This window comes from Callorhinus ursinus, unplaced genomic scaffold, assembly GCF_003265705.2.
Source record: "Callorhinus ursinus isolate GAN/ISIS: 27379988/994484 unplaced genomic scaffold, GSC_fseal_2.0 scaffold59, whole genome shotgun sequence".
Classification (NCBI taxonomy): Eukaryota; Metazoa; Chordata; class Mammalia; order Carnivora; family Otariidae; genus Callorhinus; species Callorhinus ursinus.
In genome coordinates, this window is record NW_027397121.1 from 4,005,147 (window position 1) to 4,019,555 (window position 14,409).

Consider the following 14,409-nt stretch of genomic DNA (forward strand, 5'->3'; position numbering starts at 1 on the left):
CACTAAAGTTCCTTTTTAGCTCTAAGACTCAGTGATGCCATGGAAGGGTGAAAGCCAAGAGTATGGCTGGTAAGATCAAAGTGGGTATAAAGATAGGAGGCTGGGGGGGAAACAAGAACTAAGAATGTGATTGCAAAGGGAAAACTATGGGTTAATAAGATAAAGGACTTAATCAAATAACAAGTCAAATATTACCCATAAAGGTGCAGACCAGGAAGATGAGCTGGGCTGAATGCCTAGGAAAAGACCAGATCGGGAAAATTCTAAAGGGCCAAGAGCTTGGCTTATCTTTGGATCTGTAGTACCAGCTGCAAAACCTTGTTCTAGGCACTAGGGAGCTGAGAGTGAAGAACTCCAAAATCAAGTGTTTTTTTCCCCCAAAATCAAACTTAAAGCTAGAGTCTTCAGGCATACTATAAGGCTACACACTACTCCCAGCAGAAGCTAAGAGATCAGACTCTGAGGATAGGATGCCTGGGGTCAAATCCTGATCCTATGACTCACTAGCCTTGGGACCTTGGGCAAGTGACCCAATGTCACTGTACCTCGGCGTCTCCATCTTTAAAACAGGCATAAAACCAGAACTTACCTCACTGGGATATCGTGAAGATTAAATGAGACAATATATGGAAAACCCTTTGAACAGGGCCTGGCAATCCGCTAAGTACTAAGTAAGTGTCAGCTTATTTATTTTCTGCTGCAGAGTGGGAGGTTGACGTGAGTCACTAGAGAGTCACTTCGTTCTTCTCATCAAGAGGATTCAGGAGCAGGGTTTCCTATCCAAGGCTAGAACCTAGAAAAAGAACCCCACTTCTGTTGCCTTTTGTTCCCTGGGTGGAGTCAAGAGGAAAAAGTACCAGAGGTCAGGAGGAAACGTAGCACCATTGGTGGCAGTGCCTCAGGTACATCAGCACTGCTCCCACATTTGCCCTTGGTCATTCCCAAGGTGCTGGAGTGGGGGTGGGGGGGAGGCGGGGACGGGTGACAAGTTAGACAGGCCAGCCCCAATATACTTGTGGGCTTTCCTTCAGGGAGCCGAATCTGCCATGCCATTTCTCTCTACATTTACTTTAAAGGTATCACTAAGTTGGGGCGCCTGGGTGGCTCAGTCGTTAGAGTCCTGGGATCCAGCCCCGCATTGGGCTCCCTGCTCAGCAGGAAGCCTGCTTCTCCCTCTTCCATTCCCCCTGCTTGTGCTCCCTCTCTCACTGTCTCTGTCAAAGAAATTTTTAAAAATCTTAAAAAAAAAAAAAAAAGTATCACTAAGTAATCCTGAATAAAAGGCAGCTGTCTTTTTGGTACGACGACATTAGGAACGATAACTTTCATTTTTTCCTTTTCTAGCCCTCTTACGGGCCCAGCAGTTCCTATTTCTTGTACCTAATTCTCCCCAATATGTTTCCATTTACCCCTTATAATATTATGCATTCTAAAGTTTCCTTCCAAATGCTATGCAATACGCTGTTCGTTTTACATGGCCACAGCTTCCCAGAATGATCACACACAGGAAAATATGGTGCATCAATATCCACATTTACAAGTAAAAGCAGCACTTTAATAGAGTCAACAACATTAGAGAGCTAAAACCACACCCTTTCAATGCTCTCTCTTTACAACTGAGCTCCAAGGACTCATTTTATTTCCATCTGCAAGGCAAAATATTCATTTGGAGTGGACCCAATAGTTAGGCTTGTGGATGAGATGCTATGGTTTCTTGAATTACTAGACTCTGACTTAGAGAATAAGCAATCATGGTCCAACGATGCTCACTTCTTAATTCAATAGCCTGTGGAAATTTTCCTTACAGGATGGGGAGAAAAAAAGTAACTGCCATCAACTTGGTGTTAAACACTGCATCTCTGTGAGCCAAAGAACAGAAGATACCCTGAGGGAGGCAGTGACAGGAAGAAGGGAAAGGAGGCTAATGCATGTGAGGACGCAGTACAGGCTGGCCTGATTGACAAGTTTCTCTGGATCTTTCCCCCGTGTGCTCTGGACCTTCCTGACAGGGATGTTGGAAGTGTCACTTTTTTTTTTTTTTTTACCTTTGTTGATGACATTTCAAAAACAACCCTCTCAATAAATCTGGAATTAAAAACTTTCTATATATGAGCTAATTAAAGAAAAAACCTCACAAGGCTTTTTGTTTTATAATGGTCCCTTCCTCTGATTTTAGTATAATTTTGGAAATCTTTCCATAATTTCCTCCCTCAAGTGTACAAAAATAGCTTTCAAAGGAGACTCAATCCAAGTCATTTTTATGACTGATTAGGTCTTGGCTTAAATAGGAGCATTATAAAGTGTAGTTTCCACTAGGAAATTTTTGCTGAAAGCAACACTGAAGAGAAAACATACTTCCTGAACAGTTATGCTGGAACCTAAAGGTTTCAGAACATGATTACATAAAAAGTTCTGAAATCCATCTGTGAAATTAATTTACATATTCCTTCATATGGGCAAATAAGATTACCACCACCAAATAACAAAATCCCCTCCGTTGTTTCTCAAAAAGTAAATTTCAAGTCTTATCATGTTATGTTAATCTCAGAAGGCAAGTCCTCAAATGATGCGTCAAACTAGAAATTCCTGTGGCGCCACTGATGCACCGTTACTAAGTTTAAATGCTTTTTAAATTCAACTTACTAGCAAAACTGTATACTTAGGAGCACTAAATAAGCACACTGTGAGAGAGAAAAAACTAAACTAAAAGACCGTGACAAACTGGGACAAAAACCTAGTCCAACAGGCAAGGACTATTAAAGGATCTGGTTAAAAGCAAGCTGGACTCAGATGCTTTCAGGAAATCAAGAGTTATTTGTTAAAATGCTTATTATGGATAGGGAGCACAGAGGAGAAAAGGGTAGAATAATACACATTCAGATCCTTCCTAAAAACAAAAACACTCCTCTCTACCATGTGTGCTTTGGCACTGGGGGGGGTTTGAATATGGCTCCCCCAGAAGTGTTTTTCTGGCAAGTTTCTTAATCTCTCTGAGCCTCAGTTTCTCAATCTGCAAAACAGGGACAATAAAACCCATCAGTCCCCACAGAATTAAATGAGACGAAATAGGGAAAGTGTTTCTCATTATATGTCAATATATGTTATTTCCTCTCCCATCACATACTGTCAAGAGAGCTGTATCTCTGAAGTAGTAAAATGAAGCATTCTACCTGGAAAGGGTCTGTCTTCATCACCCCCATGCAGAGGAACTCCCTTATTTTCTGGCATATACTTCTTGGTAATGGGCAAGGACATCAGCCGGATGTGATGAATGAGTGAGCGCCAGGTGTGAGCTCCAGAAAGCACCGGTTCAGGTGGTAATGGGCTGAAAGGTTGAATCACAAAGTAGGCAGTGAGCAAGATTAATCCCAGGGTCACAAGGACCTACAAGGAAAGACAGGGAAAGGATTAATAATTGTCCCAGCAAACAAAATACTTTAATGCCAAGAAAAAAACCCACCTCTTCTATTATTTCCAATGTGCCTTAGGAACTAATCCATTTTCATAAACAAGCCATTTACATTCACTTCTTTTTTAAAAAAATTTTATTTATTTATTTATTTATTTATTATTATTATTTTTTTTACATTCACTTCTGAGAACACTGAAAGTTTGAGAACTATGAGGACTGCAAGGCTCACCAAGCTTCTATCATACGACCTGGGGCTATTAAAAATTATACACAAATACAGTTTAAAATATACACAAATACAGTTTAACTATAAATATATAGCTTTTCATCTAGGATATTTAACAAAATAGTCAAATTTCCTAGTAACACACAGTAACGAGAGCAAAGGCCAATTTATTCACAGAAAAAAGGTTTAGTGGTAGAATCAGTGGACAGTAGTTTTTGGGGAGCAAGTTGAAAAGTTTATGCTCTGTAAGGTATCTCCACATCAGAACACATTTTTACCTTATACATAGCTATGAGGAGAGGGTACTGGGGTGGCCCCCTCTGAGGTTCATTCTTTTCCAGCAGCTGTCGGATAAATTTTTCAATTGCCTTCTCTGACATGCCACACTGATGGCCCGTTTGTCTCACCAAATCAACAGTCTCTGAAAGTTTGTCATAAATGCTGAGCTCACTGGTGGCTAGATCCATGTCTTCCAATACAAAATCCCTGGGAGAAAGAAAATAAATGTAAAAAGGACAGTTTCTTTCAAGTACTTCCTCCTCAAAGCTCCTTCCTTTAGAACAGTGCTTCCTGACCATCTGTTGGGCAGGACCAGCTTTGTGTTTTTCCTAATCCACCGCAGGCCAATGTTTTTGTAAAACAAAATCTATGTCTAGACAATGTCAAGTTAGTGCTACACAGCTTTTAGGTGTTCCTTAATTGTGGGCTGGTAACAAACGGTTTACAGACCCGCACTGGTTCCCAAACACTTTGAGGAGCACTAGTCTAGAGCACAAACAAATCCCTAATGGGACTCTGAAACACTAATACCAAAATGATTTCTGAAACTAATCACAAGAGGTCTGCTACTGGTAATTTACTTAAAAAAAAAGAAACACAATATGGAGTGTTGTTGATGTTATTTCTTTGCATTTACATCAGATACGCCTTTTAGCAACATAAGAGGAGGAACTAATCACTGAAAGCAAGATTTACTGTAGGGAACACGCCAATACACTCTGTTATTGGCAGAGCAAGAATTTCAAGCAACACAAAAACCATGGCACTGGGACTCTTCAGACCTTGTAGGCTGCAGTCCTCAAGCTTTTCTGCAAATACGATTTAAGACAATAAAGAGCCTTTTATTTGTATTTTACATACTTAAAAGACCTAAGGATCTTTGATTTCAAAATTCAGTTTTTCTCATAGTTACTTCAAAGCCAAATTGTTTCACAGTGGCCACAGAATAAAGAGTAAAAACTAAAGTCGTGAAGTAGAATAAAAAATGCAGTTAAATTTAAATTTAGAGTTCTTGTGCTACAAAACAGTATTCTCCTTCACTTACAGAAGAAAAAATAGTGCTTGGGATTTATGTTCTCTTCTATTGGTCTTTTTTTCCCTTAAATGTAGAGGTCCTCTTATCTCACATACCTCATCCCCAAAGGGCTTCTAACCCCAAAAAGCACTGACAGGGTACAATTCTATTTTTTCAGTAAGGAGATGCTGCCACCTGTAGAGCAGAGGACAACAGTCCTGGAGCTCAGCAGAGAAAAGCAGGCCCGCAGTGCCACCAGCCAGCGAGCACCTCAGCCTATCTCCCCTTCTAGCAGCGCCTCCGGAGGACTGTTTGGTCCTCTTTATGACTATTAACCCTTTAGTTCACTAGTTTTGAAGTGTGCCTACACACTAGAATCACCTAGAGAGTTTTTAATGAACGCTCATACCAGGGCCTCAACCCAAACCAATTAAATCAGAACCAGACTTCTAATGGTGAATTAATAGGCAGGGAATCTAGACTTTAAGGAATTGGCTGGGGGAGGGGAGAAACCCCCCACACCTAATGAGGCTAAATCCCTTCCCCAAAGTCTTTGCTCTTGCTCAGTGTGTTTTTTATAGGCTATCTAGCCTTTCATTTCAAGGTTCAGATAAAAGGATGGGTAAACTCTATTTAACAATGTGTATTTTCAACCAATGGTGCTGGGACAACTAGATAACCACATGCAAAAGAATGAAGTAGGACCCTTCCTCCTACCATACACAAAAATTAACTCAAAACGGATCAAAGACATAAACTTAAGAACTAAAACTATAAACCCTTAGAAGAAAACAGGGGACAAATCTTCATGACACTGGATTAGGCAATGGTTTCTTAGATATGGCACCAAAAGCATAAGCAGCAAAAGAAAAACTAAATTGGACTACATTAAAATTTAACAATTTTTGTACTGTAAATGCTACCTTTTAGGAAAGTGAAATGACAACCCACAGAATGGTAGAACATATCTGCAAACCATATATCTGATGAAAGATTGATATTCAGAGTACATAAAGAATTATTATAACCAATAATAAAAAGATGGCCCAATTTTAAAATGGGGAAAGGATGTGAATAGACATTTCTCCAAAGATGATACACAAATGGCCAATAAATTCATGAAAAAATGTTCAACATCATTAGCTATCAGGGAAATACAAATCAAAACCACAACGAGACACCACTTCACAACCACTGGAATGGCTCTAATAAAAAAATAAGATACTAAGGGGGCAAAGATAGTGAGCACCTAGAACCCTTGTACATTGCTGGTGAGAATATAATACGGTGCAGCTGCTTTGGAAAAGTTTGACAGTTTCTCAAGAATTTAAACACAGTTATCATATGATCCAGTAATTCCACTTGTATGAACCCAAGAGAATGTAAAACGTATTTCCACACAAAAACTTGTATACAAATATCCAAGCAGCATTATTCATAATAGCTCCAAAATAGAAGCAATCCAAATGTCCATGAACTACTGAATGGATGGATAAAATGTGGTATATCCATACAATGAAATATTACTGGACAATAAAAAGAAGTAAAATATTGATCCATGCTACAACATAGGTGAACCTTGAAAATATTATGCTAAGAGGAAGAAGACAGTCACAAAAGATCACATAAGACTGCATTAATAAAATGCAAAAAGTCAAGAATAGAGGCAATCTATAGAGACAGGAAGTAGATTAATCAGTGGTTATCCAGGGGAGGGAGAGGAGAAGAATGAAGAGTGGCTGTTAATAGATACAGGGTTTCTTTCTAGAGTGACAAAAATGTTCTAAACTTAAATTGGTGATAGTCGCACAACTTTGCAAATATACTAAAAATGTACACTGAATTATACATTTCAAATGGGTAAATTTTATGGTATATAAATTAAAGCTCCATAAAGACGTTTTTAAAATGTATATTTATAGAATTTGAACATACGCCTGTTGTAGCATTTATTATACTACACTGCTATGATCTGGCTAAGTCACTTGGTCTGTTTCCTTATCCAAAAAATAAAAGGACTGAACTAGGAGGTTTGCAAAGTTCCCTCTAGCTCCAAAATTTTAAGAGTAGATGAAGACTTCAGGAGGTAGAAAAACTCAATTCATTAGAAATTAAAGACTTGTATGTATTCCTCTATTACCACTTCCTGTTATGCCATCCTATATGCCAGGCACTGTGCTAAGTACTCTAGAAACGTTATCTTAGTAAATCATCACAGCAATCCCAGAAAGTAGGTGTGACTTTTTTTATTAAGTTTTTAATTTTAATTCCAGTATAGTTAACATACAGTGTTCTACCAGTTTCAGGTGTACAATATAATGATTCAACAATTGTATACATTACTCAGTGCTCATCATGGTTAAGTGTACTCTTAAGCCCCTTCACCTATTTCCCCCATCCCCCCACCAACCTCCCCTCTGGCAACCATCAGTTTGTTCTCTATAGCCAAGAGTCTGTTTCTTGGTTTGTCTCTCTTTCTTTGCTTTCGTTTTGCCAAAAGGTAGGTGTGATTAATCCCATTTCACAGATACTGAAACTAAGGCTCAGAAAGTTTCCATAACTTGCTGGGATGTGAAGTCAAGTGTGCCTGACTTCAGGATTGATGCTTTTAACCTTTATGCATGCTGCCTCCCTTACCAAGTATTTTCCTATTCTGAGCTGGCAGTGCGGAAACCACACCACCATGTCCCTCAATTATCACAACTTGGTGGTTGAGAACTGGAAAAGTGATCAACTACAATGATTCCTGGAAAAAGAATAAAGCAGTAACTTATTAACAATATTTTTCACATCGTGATTTTGTGAATAGTGATTCCAGAGATAGCATTATTCTGTTGAAATTAACAGACATTCTATAAGCAAGCAAGGATAATGTTCAAACTACAATTAATTACCCAACAATATCCGGTCAAAATCCATTAAAATTCAGTAAAGGACCAGAAAAGAGAGCAGTCAGAATTCTAGAAAAAATTCCAGTAAAAAATTTGAAACTGCTGGAAGGTGGGGCACATGTAGGTATCCCTCAGGCAGCAGATAACATCACATTATTGTGAACTGTGAAGGGAACAGAAGTGCAAGTGAGGAGAACTACCTACCATCGTAAACCTCTGCCTACTTTTAATACACATAAACATCTCATCAAACCCCCAGTTTGTACTGCAAAAACAAGAGGGTTTTTTTTTTATAATTCAAGTATACAATGGTATTATGATACTGAATATATTTCTGCAAACTGTACACCCTTCTTGAGATTCTGGCACATTTCCCAAATCACTGGAAGGGTCATTATTAATAATTACATAAAGTTTCTAAGAGCATATAGGAATCTTTATAATAAGTCCTCCTTTTGGCTTTGGTTAGACCAGTGGTCCTCAACTGGGGGTGATTCAGGACAGGGGACATTTGGAAAGTCTGGAGACATTTTTGATGGTCACACTGGAGGGGTATGGCATCTAGTAGATATGATGTTAATAAACCACACAAAAAATATCCCTTTGGGTTGGGATTTCATACTAGCAAAGCAGCTCCCTTGCTGTGATCTGAAAGTCAGCCCTCAACACAAGGATTTATATTAAAAAAAAAAAAAAATCTTGTCCCTTAAAAAAAAAATCAAACACAAAGTCACGGCTAAGCATCAAGCACAAGGGGACTGAGTGAAATCAGCTGAGCCTTGATGGCAATTCCTTTACCTCCAGAAAGAAAGAAGATCCAACTCTGGCAGGAATGAGCTTTGCCACAGAGGGAAGTTCCAAAGAGTGAGCTTGACTTCTAACAGTGGCTTATACCTGCGAGGGCACAGGCAAGGTCACTAGCAGAATTATGAAAATCAAGGTATCACGCACCACCCTGGACATAATGAATTGCTAGAACCTCTGGGAGTGGGATCCAGGTGCAGAAGTATTCAAACTCTTCCCTGTTGAGTAAAGGCACACCCCCAATTAGGAGACACTGCTCTAGAATAGCAGTTCTCAAGTAGGAATGAGTTCGCTCCCCAGGAGACGTTTGGCAATGTCTGGAGTCATTTTAGATTGTCACAACTGGAGGGGCACCACTAGCATCTAGTGGGTAAAGACTAAACATCCTACAAGGACAGCCCCCCCCCCCAAAACAAAGAACTGTCCCACTCAAACTGCTAAGAGTGCTAAGGTTAAGAAATTCTGCTTTCAAGGGAGGCTGGGGTGGAGGTGAGGGGGGAGGTAAGCCAGGAGGCTGTTCACTTCTGAAGGAGCATCTCAGGAATAGAAGGAAGCCACTGACAGCTCCGATGAGATGTTCTCCACAATTCCTTCTGGGTCTCAGTCTAGGAAAAAAACAGGACAGAGGCATAGTTGATCGAATGACTCTGATAGAACTTATCAATAAAAATGTTGAAAGCAGAAAACAGGTTAAGAGGTCACACTGAATGTAAACTTTTGCTTTGCCCTGTCTGATACAGAATTCTTTCATGGTTATAAATATGTCCTAAACACTGATTTGACATCACCCTGGAGGTTCTCAGTTTTCCAAACTAAACAGCTGTGCCAAGTTAGGCAACTCTGAGATGCCATATTGATGCATCTAGCTAAAACATGAAAGGGGAAGCCCTAATCTTCAAAAGTGGGGACAATATCCCGAGTAATATCAAATTTTCTTTTTCTGGTACTAGGTTCTTTAGTATTACGCTAGCTATGCAGTATGATAATCCATTCCTTAGTGTTATGAACAAATTCCATTCTATTTTATCCAGTGATTCCCATTAACTGAAGATGTTCTACTAAAATGAAAAAAACGCAGCCTTTGGGTTGTAATAAAAACCGCTAAGGAAAAATAAACATATTTAAAGGAAAAATAGTTGATGAACATTAAAAGAATAGGACTTAAAAGAGCAGGAATTTAAAAATGTAGAAGTGCTCAAAATTTACAGCTAAGGGAATTCTACTTTTTTGTAGTTTTAGCATCACTTGACTAAGTCCTCTTTCTGGACATCTTTGTCCAGTGAAACTTGGTGAGTCTGATACTTTCTTCGCTCACTGAAAATATGCCTCTTCCACTTTTTCCAACCGCTTATTTTGAAAAATTTCAAGCCTCCAGACAAACGGAACTACTACAATAAACACTTGTATATCCTTCCCTTAGATTGATTGTTAACGTTTGGCCAAATTTGCTTTACCTGTCTCCTCTCTGCTTTTGCCAGAACCATTTAAAAATCAGTTGTGACACATCATGAAATCACTTCTAAATATTTCAGCATGCATCTCCTCAGAATAAGGACACTGCTCTACTTAATCATAAGCAAAATTATCATACCTACTAAAATAACTCGCTAAGATTACCTAATATCCACTCCATAGTCAAATTTCTGTTAAAAAAACGCCCTATAGTTTTTTAGAAACGCAGGATCCAATCAATAGTCACACATCACAACTAGCTGTCAATTCTCTTTGGTCTATTTAAATCTAGAACAGATCCTGGCGCTTTTTTTTTTTTTTTTTTGTCCTTTATGGTATTAACATATTTGAAGCAGTAACCCCCACATTTTAAAACTTATTTTTACCTGGTCTTATCCTCACCTTTTCTAGTTTCTACCATTAAAACAACAACAAACCCTTCCTCCCTAGAATTCCAGTGCTCATGTTCACCCTCCCTTCATAGCCAAGCTCCTTAAAAAAAAAAAAAAAAAGGCATCACTTCACCTTTTTTCTCAGGTCTCCATTTGTTTATTAACCTCTTGAAATTGTATTTCTGCCCCGCTCACACCGATATTGCTCTCACTCAGGCCACCAATAGCTCTCTACATGCCAAGTCCAAAGGATGTTTTCTCAACTATCACCTTACCTGACCTCTCTGCAAAAGCTGCTGTTGCTATTCATTTTCTCCCTCAAGTGCTCTCAAACCTTGGCACAATTCTCTTTTCTCAGAGACTATACCCCTGAATGTCGGTATTCATCACATTTGTCCTTGATCTTCTCATTCCCTCTGTGGCCTTAACCACCATCTATTAGTGATTCCCAAATCTCTTCTCCAGTCTACAACTTTCCAGAACTCCAAAACCATCCATCTACCTATCTACCAGACACCCCGGCCAGAATTTCTTACTGTCCCCTGTATGTAATGTGTCCATAACTGACGATTTTCCCCCTGTAACCCATTTCTCCTACCATATTCTGCTTTGTAATTACTGGAAACACCAGTTCTCCAAATTAAAAACCTCTCTTCCTTCTTCCTCAAACACACCAATGAACCAATCACTAAATCCTCAATTCCACCCCCTGTATAGTTCCCACATTCATCATCTCCTCTTTAGCTCTACATAATGGCAGTTAAGGCCCTCAACATCTCTCCCATGGACCATCACAAAGATATAATTAATCTCTATACTTCCAGTCCTCCTTCTCCTCTCCAATCCATCCTCTACTCTCTCCACAAATTTTTCTGAAACACAAATTGGTTCACGTTACTCATCTCTTTAAAGCAACTTCTTTGAGGGGCTCCTAGGTGGCACAGTTGGTTAAGTGTCCGACTCTTGATTTTGCCTTAGGTCATTTCCTCAGGGTTGTGAGATCAAGACCTGCGGCCTAGTGTGGAGCCTGCTTAAGATTCTCTCTCTCCCTCTCAAATAAATAAACATATAAATAAATAAAATAAAGCAACTTCCTTGAATCTCCATGCCCTGCTGTGGAACAAGGTAGACAGTGGGTTAAGAAGGCAACGGAGTTGGAAAAAGCTGGACAATTATTTGATCTTCCATCTACTATGTAGCCATGAGATACTACTTAATCTAAGCCACAGAGTTTTCATTATTTTATAAAATGGGGATGATTGTGTCTTTCTAACACTGTTGTTCAGGGATTACAAGATGATGAATGTAAAACATGTGTCCCGGTACCCAAATTTAATACTTAATAATTGTTATAAGATGAAGTCCAAATTACTTATTAGCATGGCCCTTTATGACCTGGTCACTGCTTACCTGTTCAGTCTCATCTCCCATTCCTTCCTCACATGCTTCACTGACATACCATTTCATATCTTTTTGCTTTTGTACAAATAATTTCCTCTGCCTACAAAGTCTAGCTCCCATGCTTTTCAAATGAGTGAACTCCTTATTCCAGCCTTGATGTTTGTCCTTTGAACCTTAAACACAACTCGATCACTCTGTATTATACTATACCTATTGCCATGTCGCCTCACACTAAATTGTTTCTTGTGTTAAAAAGAAAATCACAGGCCCCAAATGGTGTCCCTTAGGTTAAGTCAGTAAACCAAGACTTAACACCTAACCTAACTACAGTTTCAAATCCCTTAGAACTTTAACCAGTCAACATGGAATTTCTGGTCAGCGCTAGAAAATTTACTGATAGAACTCATCCCATTCCCCTTAGGAGAGTGACCTTGCCTAATTAAAAAAAAAAAAAAAAAGCCTTTGTTCTACTCTCTCTACCTTTTTTTTTTAAGATTTTAATTTATTTGTTATTATTTTTTTAGGTTTATTTATTTATTTGACAGAGAGAGGACAAGCAGGGGGAGCGGGAACAGGCTCCCCGCGAAGCATGGAGCCTGATGCGGGGCTTGATCCCAGGACCCTGGGATCATGACCTGAGCAGAAGGCAGCCGCTTAAATGACTGAGACACCCAGGTGCTCCCTATTTATTTTTGGAGGAGGGGGGAGCGGGAGAAGGAGAATCTCAAGCAGACTCCCTGCTGAGCGTAGAACCCAACGCAGGGATCAATCTCACAACCCTGAGATCATGACCTGAGCCAAAATCAAGAGTTGGACACTTACCCGGTTAAGGCACCCAGGCGCCCCTCTCTCTACCTTTAAAAACCTTCCCTTTTCTGTAGCCCTTAGGAGCTCCCCTCTACTTGCTAGACTGGGAATGCTGCCTAATGAATGAACTGATTAATAAAGCCAATTATATCTTTAAAATTTACTCATTTGAATTTTTGTTAACACCTGAAACCAAAGATAAATGGAGAAAATAACAGAAGAAACTAAAAACAGGCATGGAAATTCACCTCAGGGACATGGAACCTGATCAATGTCTACTAAGCAAATTTATAGAAAGGACCTAAAGTGATCATTCTTTTCCCAAACTAATTTACCTAACGCTTTATTCATTTTAACTTTTATTCTTACTCTTAAAAATATATCAACCTAAGAAGGATTTAGATGAGCAGATTAGGAACCTCCCATTTAGACAATCTGTGGTGGTGTAGGGCAGCTATAGAGGAACAGGGATTCAAACTGGGTCTTGAAAGTTGTTTTGGTCCAAAGCAGAAAGGCCTAACTGGGCAAACTCTTTGGTATGCAAGTTGGACTATGTGAACTTCAGTCAAACCTTCAATGTAGCAAAGTTGCATTTGGGTTGTTCCTTAGAAAAGAAATTGTGATAAACTCAAATATACACTTTTATTAAGGGAGAAATGCCCATAGAGGATTCCACCATGGGAAAACCAAATGGCAACCAGAAAAAGTCAGAATAATAAGTATCTGGGAGTAGTTTCTAGTATAAAATGATGACTGAATATTTTAAGTGTACTCGTGAATACCAAGGCTATGCAGGCTCTTAAACAGGAAAAGGTGTTAAAAAATAAATAAATAAATACAATAAAAATTAAAAAAAAATTAAAAAAAAAACAGGAAAAGGTGTGACAGCAGGATTAATGGTCTTAAGACACTATGGAACACAAGGCAGGCGATTTTTGTACTAAAAAGTGATTACAAACAAGTTCATCGGGTCAATAAACCAAGTCATCAACTTTCTGAAATCTTAGATGCTACGGTTATCACATACCAAGTCCACACTTAAAAAAAAATTTCTTGACAATTATTAGAAAAAGATGTTGGGGGGAGCGGGAAATCTACTCCCAATATACAAAAAAAATTAGAAATCCGTCAAAAGGACAGTGAAATCTAGACTTCGCTGGCGCCAATCGTGTTGTGGACACTGCCGTGACGCCTGCGAAACAGGTTCAAGCAAGGTCAACCTCGCTTTACTCGGCCCCACGGAGCCAAGGAAAGAAAAGAGGTCTTAAGGGAGTCGATCCTGGCGGGGGGGCGAAGGGGGAAGTTGCCGGGGATAGTCTGCGAAACACCTGAGGCTCAGGAAAAGCGTTTGCGCAGGGGCAAGGGGCTGCTCGAGGATGTCACAGACGGGCGCGGCGGCGGTGAGGCTGTCACAGCGCGGCCTCCCCCCCTCCCGGCCTCGGGCCCCAGTCACTCACATGCGGGGCCCGCGCCCTCTCGGGCTCCTCCCGCCTCGGGGACAGCAGCCGCCGGGCAAGGAGGGTAAGCCGACAACTTCCTGCTTCCGGGCGTGCAACCCGGAAGCAACTCCCACGCCACAGGAGAGGCCGCGCGCTCTAGGGTAGCTCCTTCTTCACGCCCCGCGCTTCCGTCAGAAACAGAACCCGCGACGTTACCGCGCGCGCAGGCGCGCGAGCAACTCCCGCGAGATCTGGAGAGCACGGGTTCTTGCTCCCCCTGGCGTCAGGTTC

The 14,409-nt window shown here is 40.1% G+C and overlaps 1 protein-coding gene across 4 annotated transcripts in view; it reads right to left on the bottom strand.

Moving 5' to 3' along the window:
• The window catches only part of CUNH6orf89 (chromosome unknown C6orf89 homolog), a 35,557-nt gene extending 21,290 nt beyond the window's left edge, over positions 1-14,267 (bottom strand). The window contains exons 1-5 of one of the 4 annotated variants that reach the window (XM_025862319.2): positions 14,137-14,267; positions 9,190-9,232; positions 8,622-8,717; positions 3,917-4,124; positions 3,171-3,384 (exon numbers count right to left, since the gene is read on the bottom strand). In XM_025862319.2, the coding sequence (XP_025718104.1) occupies positions 3,171-3,384; positions 3,917-4,105 (403 nt within the window). In that variant the 5' untranslated portion in view covers positions 4,106-4,124; positions 8,622-8,717; positions 9,190-9,232; positions 14,137-14,267. Of the gene's footprint in view, positions 1-3,170; positions 3,385-3,916; positions 4,125-8,621; positions 8,718-9,149; positions 9,233-14,136 lie in introns of those variants that run through there. The other 3 variants (XM_025862317.2, XM_025862318.2, XM_025862320.2) reach the window with 3 other exon arrangements.
• Positions 14,268-14,409: the final 142 nt, after the last annotated feature.